General features: G+C 40.8%; 2 protein-coding genes across 2 annotated transcripts; one reads left to right on the forward strand and one right to left on the reverse strand.

Annotated features, from left to right (window-relative positions):
- Positions 1–9,636: 9,636 nt before the first annotated feature.
- LOC133165274 (uncharacterized protein CXorf38-like) lies at positions 9,637–11,922 on the forward strand. Its single transcript, XM_061294790.1, has 6 exons — positions 9,637–9,840; positions 10,093–10,227; positions 10,454–10,588; positions 10,819–10,968; positions 11,048–11,224; positions 11,427–11,922. Exons 1-6 carry the CDS (start codon positions 9,637–9,639, stop codon positions 11,544–11,546), a joined length of 921 nt encoding a protein of 306 aa, XP_061150774.1. The 3' UTR covers positions 11,547–11,922.
- Positions 11,923–14,779: 2,857 nt separating this feature from the next.
- LOC133165273 (granulocyte-macrophage colony-stimulating factor receptor subunit alpha-like) lies at positions 14,780–19,185 on the reverse strand. Its single transcript, XM_061294788.1, has 10 exons — positions 19,133–19,185; positions 18,653–18,726; positions 18,271–18,320; positions 18,036–18,190; positions 17,764–17,939; positions 17,365–17,498; positions 17,131–17,275; positions 15,222–15,327; positions 14,994–15,075; positions 14,780–14,882 (listed from the first exon to the last, which is right to left on the reverse strand). The coding sequence occupies exons 2-10, from the start codon at positions 18,717–18,719 to the stop codon at positions 14,808–14,810; spliced, it is 990 nt and encodes a 329-aa protein (XP_061150772.1). The 5' UTR covers positions 18,720–18,726; positions 19,133–19,185; the 3' UTR covers positions 14,780–14,807.
- Between the last annotated feature and the right edge of the window lie 26 nt (positions 19,186–19,211).

The raw sequence follows: 19,211 nt of genomic DNA on the forward strand, positions 1-19,211 counted from the left end.
CTAACTTGTCTCCGAGTGGTTCTTGCAAAATAAGTTAGAGTGAGCACCACTCTAACAGCAGCGAGCTCAGAGAATGACTGAATATGTTTTAATCACGTAGACAATGATCAGATTAAACTGATTCTCCCCCTCGTTAAAGCTGTGACAGCAAATTTGTGGCAAGAAGAGCGGCAACACCTGGACAGATGGAGAGATGATCCAGATTTGCTGTTTGGATTTAGGGCGTGATGTTTTTTTAATTTTTGTATTTGCATTAGAAAAGAGACAGTTTTCTTTTGTTATAGTAGCGCAGATTGACTGCAGCAAGGGTGTCCAAAATTCGTCTGGAGGGCATTTGCGGCCTGCTGCATGTTTTTTGATGGCCAGATTTCCCAACCTCAGAAGTGTGGAATTTTTATTAAGTTAGTTTTGCCCGGGCATACTGTATATACGAAACATGACATCATAAACAACCATACTTGCTTTTTGATTTACTGCTGCCCCTTTTAATGTTGCTCTTGGCAGGCTCCCTGAATAGTTTTCTTTTCTTCACTTTTGGATGGACATGCCGTGCTTGGTAATGTCACATTTGCGCCATATTTTCTTCACTCTAGATGATGAGTGTCTTTAACACTGAGTAAAAGTGAGCTCAATCAGTCTCTGGGATTGGGATGAATTGTGGTCAAATTGAAAGCTTCCACTGTATTTGATTTTGCATAATGCTACTCAGCAAACAATCATGGCTACCTTTTCTTGATTGAAAATGCATTCACTTATCCATCAAGGCATGCCCCTAATAATCATCATGTTTGTTGTACATACTGCAGAGAATATTGTAATTATTCCTGAAAATGCCGCCCTCTCCCTCTAAGTCATTACAACATTCATTTGTATATTAGAAATAATTTTCCGTCTCACAGGTTTAAGTGCAAGCTGGTGGATTCACAATGACGCTGTTTATTAGCATTTGTGTGGCGGATGCTTCAGGTTTGCACACAATGCTGACCAAACTCATTTTGGTGTTACAAATCATGCTCCTGGCTGCACCTGCTGAAGTAGGATTTAAAGAAAATGTACACTTGCATCAATGAATGTGTCTGGAGGGAAATGTTAAACTTAGTCAAGTAGCTGACTCAGGGAAAGGATATGTGAATACTTTGCATGCATTTGCAGAATGAAGAGAAGCAGAAAATGGCAACGTTGAATGCTCTAAACTTGAAGTAAATAATAACAGTGGCTTTCTTCCGCGAATGCTCCCTATCTTTGGCATTTGTGTTGAATCACAAAGATTAGCAATTTAACCATTTTAAAAAGCGGAATACTGTCAGTGAACAAAGAAATGCCTCAGCAAAAATGACCTTGTACAGTGAAAAGTCAAATCTCATCTGCGGTTCTATTGCAAACTTGAGCTTCTTCTTCTTCCACTAGTCAATAGCCCATAGGAAGAAATAAGCAGTGGAAAATCCTGTTGCCAAGGTCAAGAGAGAATGCTTGATGCAATTGCTTTATCAACTGAAGTCTTCATCACCTCAGACATCCTTTATGGTGCATTGTATAGGCAAAAAGTAATGGGGCAACAGTCAAGCAATAGCAAAACATTTGGCATGGAGTCTCACTCAGTGATTGTAGGCGTGGATATTACTGCCTGTCTCCAAATGTATAGGAACAGTCTTTTGTTTTTGTTGTAAACTGAAAACATTTGGGTTTGATGAAGAGAGCCTTAGGTTTTATTTATAGCTTAGGCCTTGGAACCCTTGCTTTCTTTGGGGGGTTTTTGTATGTGAGCAAAAGTATTGGACCACTTGTGATTTGTAGCCTAGCAATTATGATGCTGATTATTCACTGTAGTGCTGGATGTCTATGCTAGCTAGCTCTTCTTCCCAATTTTGGTTTTGCTTGTGCAAGACTTCATTTTGCACTGTCCTGATCGAGAAATAAAACACAGATTTACTGAACAGGCATCGGATGGGAAAGAAGGAAACAACAAACGTAACCGTGACAACAGAAACGTTTGGAGACACCTTTCATTGATGATGGCAGAAGCAAAATGAAGTTAGTTAGTTAGTTAGTTAGTTAGTTAGTTAGTTAGTTAGTTAGTTAGTTAGTTAGTTAGTTAGTTAGTTAGTTAGTTAGTTAGTTAGTTAGTTAGTTAGTTAGTTAGTCAAGTCAAGTCAAGTTTATCTGTATAGCCCTAAATCACAAGCAGTCTCAAAGGGCTTCACATAGACAAAACAATTTACAATTATTCTCAAAGCATCCCCTGATCTTAAGCTCCCAAAAGGGCAAGGAAAAACTCTAAAAAACCCTACCAGGGGAAAATGAGAAACCTTGAGAAGGGACCACAGATGGAAGGATCCCCCTTTCAGGATCACCAGGCTGCAATGGATGCAGAGAGGGCACATAAAGTACATAATATAAAAATCAATGAAAAAGTGGATGCCCAAGTCAAACCGAAGAGCTGCCGGCGGTGCCCTCGATTGTCCTGGCAGTGTCTTTGAGGAGGGTAAGCTGCAGTTCCCTCATCCTGAATTGGTCCACGAGAATCCAGATAGCCGCTGTCAGCTTGGGTGCCACCTAACCACCTCCCCAGCCGGGGAAGGGTCGGGGGATGGGGAGAGGGAGCGAAAACAAACTACAACCGAATTGGCCACTACAGGTTAATTAAAGGCCATATCATAGAAACGTGTCTTTAAACGTCTTAAATGTTTCTAGTGAGGTAGCAGTTCAGATATCCATTGGTAGGGCATTCTAAAGCTCTGGAGCCCGAATAGAAAATGCTCTAGACCAGACATGGGCAAACTACGGCCCGCGGGCCACATCCGGCCCACGGGGCCGTTTAATCCGGCCCGTCAAACCTGAATAAATTGTATTATTTATTTTTTTGGGGTCATTTTCCCTGCAGTTACTATGTTTCCCCAGTAGATGGGGAAGCGCCCGCCCGCGCATTTACTCCCGGGAGCCGTGTCAGAAAGCTCGGTGCACACTCACAAGTGCGTGTGCGTACTCAGTAGTACGTAGTAATTTCATCTATCAGTGCTGAATTTCGAGTGTAGGCTGTGACTCAGACTCGGGGACTCGGTCGGACTCGGTCATTTTTGCTGGACTCGGACTCGGTGCTGATTTTGACCGAGTCCACCGACTCCAACCATAAAAAAAATACGTTCAATTTTATGTGACCCAATATCCAAGGTTATTCCTCTATGCCAGGGGTGGGCAAACCTTTTGACTTGCGGGCCGAATTGGGTTCTAAATTTTGACCGGGGGGCCGAACCAGGAGCAAATGGATGTAGAAAATTTTTATGTGATCTTGAGTCTTTTGCTAATTCTGCTAATCACAAGACTTTGCATTTGTTGCACACCCTGCAGCTGTTTGACACAACCGCTCCTCTTTCATGCATAAAATGAATATTTTACTTCTGGGTTTATTACGTGATTGCCACAACAATCCCTCCTTTAAAGAGAATATAATAAACCTTCAATAATGGGTTGGGAACTGATTTAATAATTCTAACATTTTCTTGTGCATTAGGAAGACATAAGAGGCAGAGGACAACAGCTTGCTTCACTGGCAACTGGAGGAAAACAACGCTGTTGACAACAACAGACACATCCACGAGCACAACTGTTTGAAAGCTGACAATCAGTGACTTTCTACTTTTCAGAGGAAAATGGAACCCAAGCACGGAGCTCTATTCAGACTTATAAAACCAAATGCCGTGTGTGTTCATGCAGTGTGTGTGCGTTTGTGTGTCTCACTCCAAGACACATGCTCGCGGCATACCTCTTCACAATCAGAAATCAGTGGATGGATGCAGAGAGAAAAGAGAATTCATTAAACTCAGCCACCCACACTAGGCGGCACAAGAGACGGAGGAAGGCAGGGAAGTTGATGAGGAGGAGGTAGATGGTGATGACGATGACGATGACAAGGATGATGATGATGATGAGAGAAAGGGCAAAGCCAGCCAGGAAAGTGTGTTAGAGAGAGGAAAATGAGGGAAAGGGAGAAGTCTAAATGTTAGTTACAATGCATTACAGAGCAGGCGTGGAAGGTGTGTGTGTAAGTCCAATGACGGTAGTTGAGGTCATCAAAATAGCATGACAACTTTTGACCAATCATGGCTTACCTCACAGAGAATGTCACATTATTGCCTATTTAGTTTTCTGAAGAAAGCCATATGTGTGTGAAACCTTGCAAATGTTTATTCTTCTCATATACATAGACATTTTGGTTGACATTTTAGCATGGAAATTGACACACAAGGTTTGCATCCACGGGCCACATAAAATGACGTGACGGGCCAGATCTGACCCTTGGGCCTTGAGTTTGACACCCGTGCTCCAATGGCACTCTAACACTAATATGACATTGGAGTATGTTGACTTGTAGAATGGGTCGTTTGAAAGCAGCCGTTCGATCTATTCCTATTTGCAAATATGGTCAGCATGGCTTTGACCTGAAAGCGACCTCAGTTGTTTCATCCTCATCCCGGACCTAATCCACGCAGCGCTAATCTGGTTAACTGGAGCTGTTTGCGAAATGAACAAAAACCTAATCTAATTCCCATTTAGCCCTAATTAAGAGATTATTGACTTCATCCAATTATCATCACCATCAAGCTTCATCAAAAGGCAAACAGCAAATTCATGAATTGAACTTTATCACCAGCCTCATTAGAGTCATTATGTGTGAACTCGGATAAAATACACAGACACACACACATGTGCGCACTCACACACATACGCTCCACTTAAAGCGTTTTACTGTCCAGAATGTCAGCAGTCATCTTCCAACACCATGGCCTGTCACAGAATGAGAGAATGTCAGAATGCATCTGAAGTGTGTGTACGTGCATGTGCGTGTGTTAGAAAAAGAGTGATTGGTAGGCTGTATATATATTGCATGTATTAGAAAGAGAGAGAAAGAGAGAATGAGAGAGAGAGCAAGAGAGAGAGAGAGAGAGAGAGAGAGAGAGAGAGAATGAGCAAGAGAGAGAGAAAGAAACAGAAGCTGAGGGATGGAGGAGCTGGAACAGGGAGGGCTTGTCCTTGAAGGAGGACAGAGGTGTTCAGCTGGATCTAATGTGATGGAGGAAACAACTGGAGCACACACACACACACACACACACACGCACACACACACACACACGGTGCATTGCTTCTCAGATTAAAAAAAAAAGTACATTTAATCCATCTGACTAAATGTGTTTGTCCCGTTGCAGCCTCCACAGAGCAGACTTTTTCTACTCGTGGCATTCGACAGCAATAGCCTGGCCCTATCCCAATTGGTCTCTGCAAAGGTCCTCAGCATCAGCATCATTATCATCACTAGCAGCGCCTCTCGATGCACCAGCACATGATCAAAGGCAAGCGTCTCAATCTTCTTCCCTCAGCACAGAGCCGTTGTGGCATCTTGGTCTTGCCATAATCCTCTCATTGATCTATTTCACAGAGTTCAGTGCGTCAGGCCTTCTGGGTTGAGGGTTAAAGAGGCTGAGGAATGCCTGCCAGAGTTTGCTGCACTGAGTGCCAGAGCTTGCTAAGGCCCGAGTGAGCTGTGTGTTGTCCTTTCCGCAAATTGTTTTCAAGGTGCTTTGCTTCTGAATTGATTTCATCCATTTATTCTTGCATTCTTGCATTGTTTTATTCTTTTGGAAGCGCATTCATTGCTTTTGTGTATACTCTCACCAGAAGCAATTCAAATTTATTTCCAATGCAATATCTCTGCATGAAATATCGGGACAAATTAATTCACCTTATTCCCTTTGAAGTCCGTAAGGGGGAATTTAGATGCAAAGGCACAAAGAGAGGCTGGAAGGTGTGGATGAAACTGGGAACAATAGAGCAGTCATTACCTCAGCTCAGCCAAATGCAGACCTTCTGCCACTCCATGTCGCCATCCACTGGTGGCTTGAAAAACTGCAAGAACGTTCTGCTTTTTCTGCTTACTTGACATCATGTGCTGTTGATAGAATAACTGCCACATGCAATTAACTCCAAGGTAATTTATACATTGTTAAATATTTTTGACAAAACCAGGACAGCTTTATTTAAAAGCATATACGAAAAGGTCGACTATTGTTTTACAAATTGAAAAGTATGTACATGAAGAGACGCACTTGGCTAAACAATATACATATATGCAAAATAATCATGTAGATCTGGGGAAAAACAATGTTCGGGTCCAAGATGAGGATACATTAGCATTCCAATCCTTCAGTCATGCGGGTCCTCACATACGTAAACTGTGTGGTGGGTAATCCTTGCTTGTTGTTGTTTTTTTCCCCTTCATAAACACAACAAACACTCATAGGCCACCTCACAAACATAAACACCCACTCGCACTCCTCCGTCTGAAACCGCACAATTTCTCCAAGCTTGTAGTACACACACACAAATTGCACTGTGAAATTGGGTCAGCAGTGGAGAGTGGGCTTTAATGCTGAGCACATACGCTCCCTAAAACTGATCTACATATTCATGTGGGTGGCTATCAAAATGACACACACACACACGCGCGCATTCGTATGAAAACATGCACGTACATAAATAACTACATGCATGAACACATTGTCCCAAACTTAGCCATCCCACGCACGTGCCCACCTGCGGACACACACACACATGCAAATGCCCGCACAAGGACAAGTAAGCACAAAGACTCACGGAATGTCACAGATATTGCAACTGTCAGCATTCTTCACAGGGCATGTATGTTCTTCCCATTCTAATTTTGGGGCCTAGATGAGCTCCTTACGCTCCTGCAGTCTATCACCCAGACTTATGTATCTTGTGCCATTGGCAAAAACAGCAAGGTGAGGTCTTGCTAAATTTCCAAATACCTTTGTGAAGAGTCACAAAAACCTGTAACACCAATTTTGCTCAAGTAGGTTCAGGAGGGAGGGAGAGCAAAATGAGATGCAATGAGAGACGCGGAGGTATCTTCCTGAGTATATACTTGTCAAAAAACAGATTTCTGACTACTTTTTTTGCCAGTGGCTTCCTTTGACAAAGCGTTTTAGACTAGATTGCAGAAGGAAGGAGGCTCGTGCTGGAAGGTGAAAAGTGAAAGGATGTAACAAAGGATTCAGCAGGCAGATCACTCTGACAGCCACTTGGGGCGGGGGGGGGGGGGGTTATGTTATTGGATGGAGGAGAAGGGTGGGGTGGCACTCTCTTTTGAAGGGAGGGATGGTCGGGTGTGTGCGTGCATGTGTGTTTGGGGACCCGCGCAGTGAGGACTGAACATTGTGATTTATTTCAGAATACTAATGTGGCTTTGATCTCGTCTGCTTAAGAAACACCCTGCTGGGACGATGGGACTGCTGGGCACACATACACCTCTCTGTCTCTGTCTCTGTCTCTGTCTCTGTCTCTGTCTCTCTGTCTCTGTCTCTGTCTCTGTCTCTGTCTCTCTCTCTCTCTCTCTCTCTCTCTCTCTCTCTCTCTCTCTCTCTCTCTCTCTCTCTCTCTGCTCTCCTTCTCTCTCTCACTAATACATGCACACAATATATATACAACCTACCTATGATCCCAGAACAGCACTCATATGCATACACGCCCTCAATGCCTCACATAAACACACTCCGAGGCATCTAATCTACTTTAACTATCTTCAAATCCTTAGAGATCCAATTACAAAGATAGAGGGGTATTTGTTTTTCCCGGTGCATCCTAAAAGACTCATTAAATTTCCATGTAGCACTAAAATTATGTGATACATCACAAATGTCTTTTCATTTTCATAATTTAAGGGGAATATGTTTAAATGGTGCCTTCTGTTATTGTTTAAATCAGATACAGTGATCAAAGGTTCTTACCTTTCTTGCTTTTGTTTTGTCATCATTCCAGTCACGGTGATGATAAGGATCCAGTTTATTGGGACGCAACAATCAATCAACGACCCACTAAAGCTTAAACGCTTGCGATTCAAATTTATACCCAGGAGGAATAAAAGATTTCCAGGCCCATTTTTACCTTACATATCTGGCTGATCACTTACTACACAGGTGTCAAACTCAAGGCCCGGGGGCCAGATACGGCCCGCCACATCATTTTATGTGGCCCGCAAAGACAAATTGTGCATCAAATTCGCGTATTACTAGAATTGCAAATTGTCTTCACTTTTAATAATATCTTTTTTCTAAATATTTGACCAGTTTGATTTGAAAACGAGTTATTTGTCAGTTTGTTTTGTCGCTTTTACTGTATATAATATGAGGTGCTCATACATTTATTTGAGTTGACAGTCATAATGGCCCTCCAAAAGAAGCTACAATGCGGCCCGCGAAGAAAATTAGTTTGACATCCCTGACTTACTACCTTGAAAAAAGGAATGCAGATTAAAACAAGTGCTAGCAGTTAGGTTCATTGCCGGCCGGGTCATACCAAAGACTATAAAAATGGGACCCATTGCCTCCCTGCTTGGCACTCAGCATTATGGGTTGGAAAGATTTCCAGATCTGGAATCTAACCGTTAGATCACCAAATGATTCCCGAGCGCGGCACCGCTGCTGCTCACTGCTCCCCTCTCCCCCAGGGGATGGATCAAAATCACATGGGGATGGGTTAAATGCAGAGGACAAATTTCACCACACCCAGATGTGTGTGTGATGATCATTGGGACTTTAACTTTTAACTTACTTCTGTGTGAATACAACTGCATAAACACACTGGAACACACACAATAACAAATTCTGCTCTCGTGTCCCTGACCTGTTCATAGCTCGAACACTCCCGTGCTCAGGAAGAATAGATAATAATTTACTGGAAGAATAGATTAGGCTATTTCGCATCAGCCTGACAAGCCAGAGTCAATGCTAAGGAAACTGGTTAGATCTTACAAATGATCAAAATGTGTGCAACATGGAATTTCTGTGCTCTCTCCTTTTGTGTGATTTTAGGTTCAAACGCATTCAAAGCTTTGCAAGAAATTGACTTGCAGACTAAGAAACACTTGAACCAGGCCTGAGCTGATCACAAATGCGTTTATTGGACAAAAAAGGACTCACAGTATTGTCCCGTATCCAGAGGGAAACAGACTAAAATGCAACACTTTAAAGCCGCCCTACTTCCGATTGGTCGGGAATTCAGGTTTCTTCATGTGTGTAAGAAACAACATATTTTAACAGTGTTATGTGACTTGAAAAACATGATTTATAATCGCGCCACAAGTATGACATGTAAGACCAAGGCTAAGCGACATTGAAGAACATTCATATCCTCACTAGATTTACAATTGTGTCAAAACTCTGACCTGCAAGGCCAGACTGTTCACATGCTTACTGAATCAAATTGTTCTTACATGACCACCACCCTTTATTCTACCATTGTTTTGTTTTTAACACAAGTATATATACTTCTACCCGAGTAGTGTGTTTTACCTCGTCTCACTACTGAATTGTGCAGGTTGACCTGCGCATCCTATACGAAACATTACAATTCAACATAATAATTGCGATTTAGTTTAAGATTATTGCTTTTGTATACAAAACATCTAAGCTTCAACGGTGCTGTGAATTCTGTTTTCATAGTAAAAAGGTGGTCAACAGTGCCGTCTACCGACGAGATGCCTGACTGCAGGTGAGGGGCGGGGCTTATTTTCTTCTTCCTCGTACACTTTGCGAATGGGTTTATTCGAAGAAAGCAGAAGACAGAATGTGTGAAGAATATCTTGTAGCGCGTCTCAACGACAGAGAATACGCAAGCTGGCTCAAAGCAGGACGTTGTCTGTATATCCTGAAAGACGTTCTCCATAACTTCACCAATGAGCAGATGCAAGGTTTTCACCAAGCTTTGCTCCGTATGAATCCTTCTCTCCGTGAACAATGCCAACAATCATGCCAGTCCGGGGACATTAAGGTGTGAAAACACTTTCTGTTCTGTTACTTTTAGCGGTGTCCAAGACAAGATTGTTTATTGTTCTCAATAGACTTAGTAAAAGTACTCCGACGCTCTATGTTTACTAGTAGAGCTCTATGGCTTGCTCGAACGTAGAATATTGATTATTCAGGTGAAGTACAGATAACTGCAGAATCTACCTTAGTACATTATGAATGTATTTGTACGTAGTTACTTTCACAATTTAAATAATGTAAAACAGCTGTTTTCCAGCTTTCCAGGGCATGTAGCCCGTGTTTACAGTGGAGGTCTGAGATTCTCAACCACCACAGACAACCTAATTCCAATCTCAACTGGGACAACTGCATTCCTTCTGCGTGGAGGACACGCCACTGGGAGTTGGCTAAGGTACACAACATTTAAGGAATATAGCAGAAGCTTTACACAACCTGATTCCAATGAACTTGATCTGATGTGTAAACGATTTATTGTCTATTTTGCTATCTAATGGAAGTACTTTTTTTTTTTTTTTTTTGTAACTGCTTTGCTTTGCTTTTACCACATGTTGCTCTCCTAGATATAAATAGTATTTTAATACTAACCAATACTATTCTTTTGCCATATGTCTTTCCAGGCTTACATGCCACGAGGTCAGGGCCATGTGAATGCAGTAGATCAGTGTGATCCTTCTGCTCTGCTCAACCTCATCAACTTCTGTGACTGCTTTGCCTCTGTAAACTCGTATAAAAATTCATCTTGTGTGAGAGAGGTTAGCATCCGTAATATGCCAGTTAATAAATAGCACTTGGATTTTTTTTTCATGATTTATGAAACCCAATGTAAAGTGCCACTCTAAAATTATACATTCTTGTGTGTTCAAATTTTTTTTCGTTCCATTTATGTGCAAAACTGGAGCCGCGTAGTGTACACAGATTAATGTTGTGAAAGTTGTTTAGATACTGTCTCAACAATTGGTTGTGTTGTGTATGTGTGTTGCAGCTGATCAAATGCAGGAATCATCTCATGCATTCTGCTAACCAACATGTATCGGATGCATGGATGATAAAGTTCAAGCTTGCACTGCAACATTTTGTGCGGCTGTTCAGCGAAGTACGCGGAATGCAATTGGCTGAAAACATGATAACTCGGGTGAGCATGTTTGGAATTGGGCAACACTCTAGCAATTTAACGAGTGTTGCACTCAGCACTTAACAACGTTCTGTTTCAGATGCTGGCTGTTGACTTGTCAATATCTTTTACTGACGCTGTGGACTATAATGGCGAGGAACTAGCTACTGATTCTGTGATTGACGATGTAACCCCTGAATTAATCACCAAATGGGAGGCTGACTTGATACGAGAGATGCTGTGGGAGTTGCGCCAGATGGCTGAAGATGAAACAATGGTGAGAAAAGTAAATTGGAATTCAGCATAGTTCAATCATGAAAGTTTCCTTTCTACATGGCTTTCATAGGGATTTTGATTTTCGTGTCCTGCAAATGTTTGAAACAACTCAAATTCAGTACTATGGGTTGTTTGCTCTCCAGAATCATATTTTCTTAAATATATATATGAATAATAATAGCCACTCCGATTTCTTTTCCCAGGATTCCAATCAGCTGAAGATGCTGGACAATTTCCTACAGAAAAATAAAGATCTGAAAGCGATGTTTTCTCCAGAGCTGCAAGCCATCAGCACGTTGGGGGCTGGACAGAAGAAGATTTGACAAACTGCCTGTCATGTCTCGTCCCCAGTTTTGCTATGTGTCTAGGTTGCCATGGTTTCTGTTTGCGTCGCCCCTCCTTTCCTGTGTCATCTCAATCAATGTAACCGCGGTCACCTGCCTCGTGTTTCGTGTCTTGTATATTAAGTCCTGTTTGTGTGTCACTCCCTGTCGGATCATTGTTGTTGTCGTCAGGTCCTGTTGTTTTCTTGTCTCACGTCCTGGTCAGTCAGTCTAGTTATTGTTGTGTTAATGTCATGATGTCTTTTTGTTCCACGTTATTTTCGGTCAGTCTTGTTGTTAGGTTTTGTAAGTGAGTTATGTTAGTTTACTAAGTCTGTATTTTGAGTTCCTCCAATAAACCCTGGTCCAAGCTGCACTTGGTCGCCCTGCTCTATTTCCAATTCCCTCCGAAGCCTGACACTGCCAGGGATGATGAGACGTCTGATTGTCCGACAATCTCTAAATTGGGTCTTTATGTACTTTATTTCTAATTGGGAATTGGGCAAGTGCAGTATGTGCTTGGAAGAACTTGAAGCCTAACGGTCATAGGTTATGAAATGTACAGTGCCTTGCGAAGGTATTTGGCCCCCTTGAACCTTTCAACATTTCACCACATTTCAGGCTTCAAACATAAAGCTATGAAAATTTTAATTTTTTGTCAAGAATCAACAACAAGTGGGACACAATCGTGAAGTGGAACAAAATGTATTGGATAATTTAAACTTTTTTTAACAAACAAAAAACTGAAAAGTGGGGCGTGCAATATTATTCGGCCCCTTTACTTTCAGTGCAGCAAACTCACTCCAGAAGTTCAGTGAGGATCTTTGAATGATCCAATGTTGTCCTAAATGACTGATGATGATAAACAGAATGCACCTGTGTGTAATCAAGTCTCCGTATAAATGCACCTGCTCTTTGATAGTCTCAGGGTTCTGTTTAAAGCGCAGACAAAGGAACACACCAGGCAGGTCCGAGATACTGTTGTGGAGAAGTTTAAAGCCGGATTTGGATGCAAAGAGATTTCCCAAGCTTTAAACATCTCAAGGAGCACTGTGCAAGCAATTATATTGAAATGGAAGGAGTATCAGACCACTGCAAATCTACCAAGACCCGGCCGTCCCTCCAAACTTTCATCTCAAACAAGGAGAAGACTGATCAGAGATGCAGCCAAGAGGCCCATGATCACTCTGGATGAACTGCAGATACTAACTACAGCTGAGGTGGGAGAGTCTGTCCATAGGACAACAATCAGTCGTGCACTGCACAAATCTGGCCTTTATGGAAGAGTGGCAAGAAGAAAGCCATTTCTCAAAGAGATCCACAAAAAGTCTCGTTTAAAGTTTGCCACAAGCCACCTGGGAGACTCACCAAACATGTGGAAGAAGGTGCCCTGGTCAGATGAAACTAAAATTGAACTTTTTGGCCACAATGCAAAACGATATGTTTGGCATAAAAGCAACACAGCTCATCACCCTGAACACACCATCCCCACTGTCAAACATGGTGGTGGCAGCATCATGGTTTGGACCTGCAACATAGGTAGAGAACTGAACTCTCGCTCTTTACATAGCTGACGTGTCTTGCGCATCCGTTCTGCGCATACTGTCATGGCGGCCTCCGTATGATATCCGGTCTGCGATGGAGATTAAAAAACAAACAATATTTGACACACACCATCAAGGATTGCACCATCGCATTAAACGATGTGTCGTCAATTATGAATTTTACTGACTGTGTTGGGCAGGATGGCTGAATGCGATGCACGATTGACAACAAACAAGAAAGGTGTGATTTCAAGTTTTATTTCGAGAGAGATTTTCTTCAAAAATTGTTGTACCCATGCATATTGCGCACCCCAGATTTTAGGACAATAAATTTGTTAAATTTTGCGCATTATGCATGGAAAAACACAGTATCCAATAAATTTTGTTCCACTTCACGATTGCGTCCCACTTTTTGATTCTTGACAAAAAATTAAACTTTCATATCTTTATGTTTAAAGCCTGAAATGTTGAAAGGTTCAAGGCGGCCGAATACTTTCGCAAGGCACTGTATTTTAGGTACAGTCTTGAATTTGAAGGATTTAAGTGGTTCCTTTCTTTTATTTCCTAGCATTTTTTCTTGCACTATTGTTTATATTGTATTTATTTTTGTCCCATGTATATTATGCAAGTAATGGTGCACAATACAAAGCATTTCTTAACTAACGCTAAAATCCAAAGCAAAAGATATGCTGGAAAAGTGTCCTTTTTGTAAAATGTATTAATTGTAATAAAATGTGGCCAAATATTGGCACATATAATCCATCCATTTTTAGGCTGGTGGTCATCAGGTGATCACAAGGAAAATATAACCTATATATCCTGGATTTTTCTTTTTTTTTCTGATGTAATATATTCCTTGGCGCGATCAAATTTGAGAAACACTCGACAAATAGTGCCTGATATTCTTTTACAAAGTAGTTCAATGATCTCTAGTACAAGAGTTCATCTACAATGTGTATTGATGTCGTGTTGTTGGCGAAGAGCGCATTCATCAAGTGGACAAAGTGAACACGAGAAGAATAACGCAGTACAGGGGCATCCATCACTGGTGTTCTGTCTGTCAGTTGTGTCAAATTACAAACGAGTATCAGGACCAAAAAAAATCTCTGCAAACAAGATTATAAAAGAGACGTCGCTGCTTTAAATCATTTTGACTAATAATGTCTCAGTATCACCAACCGCTCGACCTTAGAAATACAGTATTGTCATTTCAAACTCCTGGTATGACGACAGAACCGGTGTTTTAGCAAAGCAGAATCTAGGAAAATATGCCATTTATTATTACAGAAGGACATTTGACTTCGTGAAGCTCATAATTTATCTGACAGTGTCAGTGTTGTGTACTGCGTTGTCTCTGCTGTGCATCTCGTGTTTGCCAACATGTCACTTTTACTATGCTCGCTCCATTATTGACCCCTCTGGGCATATTAAATTGTAAATAATCTTGCAGTTTGTCCTTCATATCCGGAACACTAGTATGTTTTTGCCCATCAATATGTCAGTAGTTCCTCTCTTTGTAGTCATTTTATGTTTTGTTCTAATAAGGTGGTTAGCATTTCTAGTATAATTATAGTTCCAGACTGAAGACAAGCGTGTCTGAACGGGCTTAATTTCCTTTTAAAAATGTAATTTAATTTAAAATCAAAAAGTATTCCATTAAATTAAGCAGAAAAATTAGGACTGTCATAATTGTTTCATTCATGCCATTAAAATGACTTTAATTACTTTTCTCTGCATCCTCCACCACTGTAATCTCCTCTTCATATTTCACAGATGGAGCAGGATGATAAAACTAAAATAAAAAATTTTTAAGGAAGAAAAAAACAAGTTATTTTCTTGATTATTACGTGTGTGGAGGGATTCATTGTACAACAAGTGCGAACAAGTGTAGCCATATCCTTACATTGAATGCGTTGTTTTCCTCCAGAAAATGTTTGTACTTTAATGGGGGACGAGGAATTGTGGGATACAGAACCTGTGCCACCCTAAAAAAAAAAAAAAAAAAGTGAATAAGTGCGTTCGTGCGTTACGTGAATTTCGAAACAAATAAATACGTTTTTCAGTCGAAGTGAGAAAAACAATTAGGCCAGGCAAATCACTTCAGAGTCACATTTTAAAACCAAGATAGTACCTGTGATTGCGGACCAACAACAGCAGAGTCAGAAGGATCATAGGTATTCCAAGTGCGATTGCGACGATTATCGTGATGTTGAATGTGTAAAAAGACTGTTGTATTACTGTTAAACAAAAAGAAAAAAAAAAGTGTTAACTGCACTCTGAACTGAGCTGATTACATTTAGTAGACTGGAAAATGAAAGCTAGAAAATACGGTGCGACTTCAAAATCAGACACCACTAAGGTTGTACAGGACTGTCTCAGAAAACTTGAATATTGTGATAAAGTTCTTGATTTTCTGTAATGCAATTAAAAAACCAAAAATGTAATCCATTCTGGATTTATTACAAATCAACTGAAATATTGCAAGGCTTTTATTATTTTAATATTGCTGATTGTCGCATACAGCTTAAGAAAACTCAAATATCCTATCTCAAAATATTAGAATATCATAAAAACGTATACTAGTAGGGGAGTCAACTAATCACTTGAATCGTCTAATTAACTCCAAACACCTGCAAGGGTTTCCTGAGCTTTGAAAAACCCTCAGGTTGGTTCAGTAAACTAAATGACAAGTATGGGGAAGACTGCTGATTTGACTGCTGTCCAGATGACCATCATTGACACCCTCCATTAGGAGGGTAAGACACAAAAAGAAATTTCTCAAAGAGCAAGCTGTTCACAGAGTGCAGTTTCAAAGCACATCCACAAAAAGTCTGTTGGAAGGGGGAAATGTGGCAGGAAACGCTGCACAACCAAGAGAGATGAGCGCAGCCTTAACAGCATTGTGAAGAAGAGTCGCTTCCAGAATTTGGGGGATCTTCAAAGACAATGGACTGAAGCTGGAGTCCAGGTATCAAAAGCCACTGTTGACAGACGTGTCCGGGAAATGGGCTACAATAGCCTTATTCCCATGGTCAAGCCACTTCTGAACTCAAGACAACGGAAGAAGTGTCTGACTTGGGCTATGGAAAAGAGGCACTGGACAATTCCAGAGTGGTCCAAAGTCCTCTTTTCAAACAAAAGCAAGTTTTGTACTTAATTTGGAAGTCAAGGCGCCAGAGTCTGGAGAAAGGCTGGAGAGGAGCAAAATCCAAGTTGCTTTAAATCCAGTGTGAATTTCCCAGTCAGCGATGGTTTGGGGAGCCATGTCAGCTGCTGGTTTTGGTCCACTGTGTTTCATCAAGTCCAGAGTAGATGCAGATTTTAGAGCACTACATGCTTCTGTCTGCTGAAAAGCTCTATGGAGATGATGATTTCATTTTCCAGCATGATCTGGCACCTGGCCATAGTGCCAAAACCACCAGTAAATGGTGTACTGACCATGACATTACTGTCCTCGATTGGCCTGCCAATTCCCCTGACCTGAACTCCATAGAGAATTTGTGGGGTATTGTGAAGGAGAAGCTGAAAGACACCAGACCCAACAATGCAAATGAGCGAAAGGCCACTATTGAAGCATCCTGGGCATCCATAACAGCTCAGCAATGCCACATGCGCATTGGTTGCAGTAATCCGTGCAAAAGGATTCCCAACCAAGTACTGAGTGCATTAATGGACAATTTCAAATGATTTTGTTTTGCTGTTATAATTTTTTTTTTTTTACTTGGTCTGAGGAAACATTCTAATATTTTGAGAAAGGATATTTGAGTTTTCTTAAGCTGTTTGCCATAATCAGCAATCTTAAAATAATAAAAGGCTTGCAATATTTCAGTTGATTTGTAATGAATCCAAAATGGATGACCTTTTTGGTTTTTTAATTGCATTACAGAAAATAAAGAGCTTTATCACAATATTCTAATTTTCTGAGACACTCCTGTATAGTGTTGAAAATTTGTTCAGAATTCAATACACCTTAAATAAAATCAGACCATCACCCCTGGTAAGGTGTATAATATTTTAAGGTAGAATGACTTGATACTCACTGATAGTGTCACTCCAGTCGCTCCATGATCGCGACCCTGAACAATCGGACGTTTGCTTGGTTCTGATTTTCACACTGTAGGTGGAAGCTGGATTGGCATTTGGCATTGTATGTGACAGCTCGCGACTTGGGATTAGTATTTGTTCCTGTTCACCAATGAATCACAGCAATTTAAACATACAGTATAGTGTGTATTTTATGTCGGCAATATTATTTAGAGTACAGTATAATTTACCGGGTTGCCCACAGCCAACTCGTATTCAAAGCACAAGGAGTTGGAGTTAGCACGTCCGCGGGGCTTGTTCCAGGTCACCACCAGGTCTTTATCTTTGACTGAAGCAGAAATGTTTCCAGGTGGAGGTAAGACTTCTGTCAACACAATAAAAAAATAAAAACAGTTTCATCCAGGAATAATTCACTTTAATACATCATCAATGTAAATACCTCCTCACAAAAGTTTAGACTTTTATTTTTCGCACATAAAACAATGAATTAGTACCCAGTTAGCAGTTTTGTGATTATTGTATTTAGAACAGATTTTTCAGAATAAAACAAATTTGTCATAATTTCCTAAATCATACTATATTTTTGAAATTGTTTTAAAAAAGCAGAATTGAAACACATTGTCTATTACCCATCATTTCAGTGTCGTACACATAGCTGTAGACGGCCCATGTATGGTGCAGGGACACATTGAATTGAATGATCACATACAACCACTCATATTGCTTCAGAGCAATGCACGTTGATCCAGAATGTTGTTTTGATATAAGATTAAGGGGCTGAACTGTGCTGTTATTATCACAAATGCTGCAAGGAAAATCAGATACAAAATGCAAAGGGGTCAACATTTTGATTAATGTTCATTACACCATTGAGTAAAGTTCAAATAATAGAAATACAAACCTGATATGAACATAAAGTTGAGACTCCTTATCTAAAGTGGGGAAGGTCCACGAGCAGTTGAGTAAATTTGTTGGATAAAGGAAGCAGGTAAAGTTTTTATCCTCGTGAATATCCATAAAGTTATGCTCATGCAATGAGGAACTCAACAGTTGGAGCTGGAGGGAGCGGGGTCAAATGTAAGCAAGTTGGATTTGCACAGAATAGGAACTTGGAAGTTCAAGCATGTGTTTCATACATTGTCTGGGGATTTTTCATTCTGACAGACTTCCGCGTTGGTGGTCTCCGCTGAAAAGGAATACGTATGCAGTACATCGGATGAACTTTGTATTTTTGGATTTGCACCACGGGGATTACTGTTTAAATTGTTGTCCCTTTTTGTCTGGCAGTGAGGCCATAATGGTGAATTGACTCCGGGATGGTAACCACCATTAAATGATTTTGTGTATGCGTGTGTGTGCGTGCGTGTGTGTGTGTGTGTGTGTGTGTGTGTGTGTGTGTGTGTGTGTGTGTGCGCGCGTGTATGTGCGTGTGTGCGTGTGTTTGTGCGTGTGTGTGTGTGCGTGCGCATGAATGTGCATATTTTGTGACCGTTTTACGAGTGATCAAACGTTATCTACCACTTTGAAAGGCCCATAGAATCAGCAGACTGCAGCAAACTAGTGGATGAAGCGGACACATCTTCATTGCCAACCTGCAAGTGCACACATGCAAACAAACATAAGCAAGCAAAGAAAAAGAATTGCTGTTCACAAGACTCAAGACATACTGTTATTAGCAAATGCAAAATACTTTCCTGTCTTTTCAAACTTCCTCTTTGTGTTTACAAAAAAAAAGCTGTCGTTTGGTAAACTGCTTGATAAATTCAAAGGCATTTCGATAGACATTTGAGCTGCTATAGCCTTCCTGTTACTTTCAAATGTTGGTTCAAGTGACATAAACACATATTCCCATCTTGCATTGTTCAAAAACAATACAGCTTTGTCAACGTTAATTTGACTTAACTCCTCAAGCAGTGATAAATAAGGTTGTATGGCAAATATCCTTCATTACCTTTTTAAATGTGAAAATATAAAGATAACTTCAGAAAAAGTTCTTACCTCCCACTTTGTTGATATTCCTTTGCTCTCTGTCTGAAGACAATGACACATTTCTGAGGAAAGAAGAAGTATGATGTCA

The sequence above is a fragment of the Syngnathus typhle genome, linkage group LG13, assembly GCF_033458585.1.
Source record: "Syngnathus typhle isolate RoL2023-S1 ecotype Sweden linkage group LG13, RoL_Styp_1.0, whole genome shotgun sequence".
Lineage (NCBI taxonomy): Eukaryota > Metazoa > Chordata > Actinopteri > Syngnathiformes > Syngnathidae > Syngnathus > Syngnathus typhle.

What these genes read in the sequence shown, in the direction of transcription:
- LOC133165274 (XM_061294790.1), top strand. Translation starts at nt 9,637, where the DNA reads ATGTGTGAAGAATATCTTGTAGCGCGTCTCAACGACAGAGAATACGCA. An exon ending in GCCAGTCCGGGGACATTAAG is followed by an intron (nt 9,841 to 10,092) that starts GTGTGAAAACAC and finishes GCTGTTTTCCAG; the next exon opens with CTTTCCAGGGCATGTAGCCC. An exon ending in ATTCATCTTGTGTGAGAGAG is followed by an intron (nt 10,589 to 10,818) that starts GTTAGCATCCGT and finishes TGTGTGTTGCAG; the next exon opens with CTGATCAAATGCAGGAATCA.
- LOC133165273 (XM_061294788.1), bottom strand. Translation starts at nt 18,719, where the DNA reads ATGAAGATGTGTCCGCTTCATCCACTAGTTTGCTGCAGTCTGCTGATT. An exon ending in ATGAAAAATCCCCAGACAAT is followed by an intron (nt 18,191 to 18,270) that starts GTATGAAACACA and finishes CGCTCCCTCCAG; the next exon opens with CTCCAACTGTTGAGTTCCTC. An exon ending in CAACTTTATGTTCATATCAG is followed by an intron (nt 17,940 to 18,035) that starts GTTTGTATTTCT and finishes TTTTCCTTGCAG; the next exon opens with CATTTGTGATAATAACAGCA.